The 2,117-nt window shown below is 41.7% G+C and overlaps 1 protein-coding gene across 1 annotated transcript; it reads right to left on the minus strand.

Moving 5' to 3' along the window:
* Positions 1 to 960: 960 nt before the first annotated feature.
* LOC138425611 (putative olfactory receptor 2B8) lies at positions 961 to 1,905 on the minus strand. Its single transcript, XM_069563734.1, has one exon. The coding sequence runs from the start codon at positions 1,903 to 1,905 to the stop codon at positions 961 to 963; it is 945 nt and encodes a 314-aa protein (XP_069419835.1).
* Positions 1,906 to 2,117: the final 212 nt, after the last annotated feature.

Below are 2,117 nucleotides of genomic sequence, written 5' to 3' on the forward strand. Positions count from 1 at the left end.
CTTAATTCAAAGCAATATAATACCCAGTAGTAGAATTTTCATCTGAAAATTATCACTATGATTTTTGTCACAAGACCTGGTCACTAAGTATCTACATGGAACGAAGAGACCAGGGAGATTCACAGGACACATGATCTTGAATTGAGATCTTCATTAAATTGAGATCTTCAAGACAAGGTTCATCTGAATTGGCCCCAAATCGCTAATATCTAAAGTCTTTAAACCTATTAAAGATGGTCAATGGATAGAAGAAACAGATCACTGAGAAGATAAACCCAAATTTTATGTGAAAGTAACAAAAATACTTTGTGTGATCATTTAGAATCAAAGTATTCTGCTAATATCTAGTTTACTTAATACTTTTAATAAGTAAATGATTTGAAGTCCAGCATCCATACAGAAAGTGTAAGTATTTGAAGTTTCAGGTTTGATGAATTTTCACAGATTGAATACTTTATATCACCAACATCCAGATGAAGAATCACAACCTGACCAGAACTCCAGAATGCCCCTCCCACACATATCTTCCAAGAGAGAACTCCCAGTCCCCAGCAGAACCACTGTTCTGACTTTCAATACCAGAGATTCGTTGTGCCTGGGATGAATTTTATGTAAATGGAATCATACAATAGGAACTATTTTGTATCTAGTTTGCTCACTGTAAGTCATGTTTGTAAGAATCATTCATGTTTTTGTATGTGCAATTATTGTTCATTCCATTAATGTGTAGTACATGATATACCATAGTTTATTTTTAGAATATCTTATTTAAAATATATTCTCCCTAGCAAAAGGTTTAGCTCAATGGCTTAGCCTCTGTCTCACTAATATGTCTCAAGTATCTGAAACACTGTCTCGCACATGGTTGGTGCTTTATAAGGATGTGTTGGATACATTAACTAGTGTTGAGTCACTCGGAAGTCTTCCATTGCAGAACTTCCTGGGCCTGCAAGTGCTGCATTAACTCTGTCTCAAGTCTAGGATTCTCCTCGTTTGTCTCCTTAGTGCCCCTTTGACTTCCTTGTTTCTCAAAGTGTAAATCAGGGGATTAAGCAGGGGAGTCACCAGAGTATAGAAGAGTGCAATGCTTTTGTTCACATCCTGTGAATAGCTGGAAGGAGGCTGAAGGTACATGGAGATGAGCGTCCCAAAGAAAATAATCACTACCATTAGGTGAGAACCACAGGTTCCAAAAGCCTTCTGTCTCCCTTGGGCTGACTTTATCTTCAGGACTGCACGGGTAATGTGACCGTAGGATACCAAGATGAGTGACAGGGGCACCACCAAGAAGAAGGTACTGACAGTGAAGACTTCAGTCTCATTGACAGAGGTGTTGGTGCAGGCCAGTTTCAGCATCACTGGAACTTCACAGAAGAAATGGTCCACTTGGTTTTTACCACAGAGGGGAAGAGTCATGGTCAGTGCTGTCTGGACTACAGAATTGCCAAAGCCTGTAAGCCAAGCAGTTACAACCAGCTGCAAGCAAAGCTGGGGATGCACGATCACCATGTAGTGGAGGGGATGGCACACAGCTACATACCGGTCATAGGCCATGACAGACAGGAGGACACACTCTACTCCCCCAAGTCCCAAGGCAATGAAGAGCTGGGTCACACAGCTACCATAGGTGATGGTCTTGTCCTTCCCCTTAAAGTTGGCCAGGGTCTGAGGGACAGTGCAAGTAGTCAAACAGAGATCCATAAAAGAGAGGTTGGAGAGGAAGAAGTACATAGGGGTGTGGAGGTGAGGATCCATCGTTGACAAAAGTATAATGGCGCCATTGCCTAAGCAGCTCAAGAAGTAGATGATCAGGATGACCACAAAGAGAGCCGTTTCCAGCTGGGGCTGGTTGGAGAAGCCCAGGAGAATGAACCCATGGAAGGCGCTGTCATTAGCTCTTTCCATTGTACTCTGCTTGTTGGAATTAAGAGAACTCCATACTGTTAAGCTGTTTGTTTAATCCAAGTCTTTCCCCCTGAGGAAGTATAATTTGTGAGGAAGCTGAGGCATTTTCACAGTTACTCTTTTGTTGACAAACAAGGGGGTGCTAGAGAGTTACTAGGTAAGAGTATCTTCTGTGTTTCAGGCACTGAACGAAGCACTTTCTTTTTTATTTT

Source organism: Ovis canadensis, chromosome 20, assembly GCF_042477335.2.
Source record: "Ovis canadensis isolate MfBH-ARS-UI-01 breed Bighorn chromosome 20, ARS-UI_OviCan_v2, whole genome shotgun sequence".
NCBI classification, from domain to species: domain Eukaryota; kingdom Metazoa; phylum Chordata; class Mammalia; order Artiodactyla; family Bovidae; genus Ovis; species Ovis canadensis.

Coding starts and splice junctions, on each gene's coding strand:
- LOC138425611 (XM_069563734.1), bottom strand. CDS start 1,905: ATGGAAAGAGCTAATGACAGCGCCTTCCATGGGTTCATTCTCCTGGGC.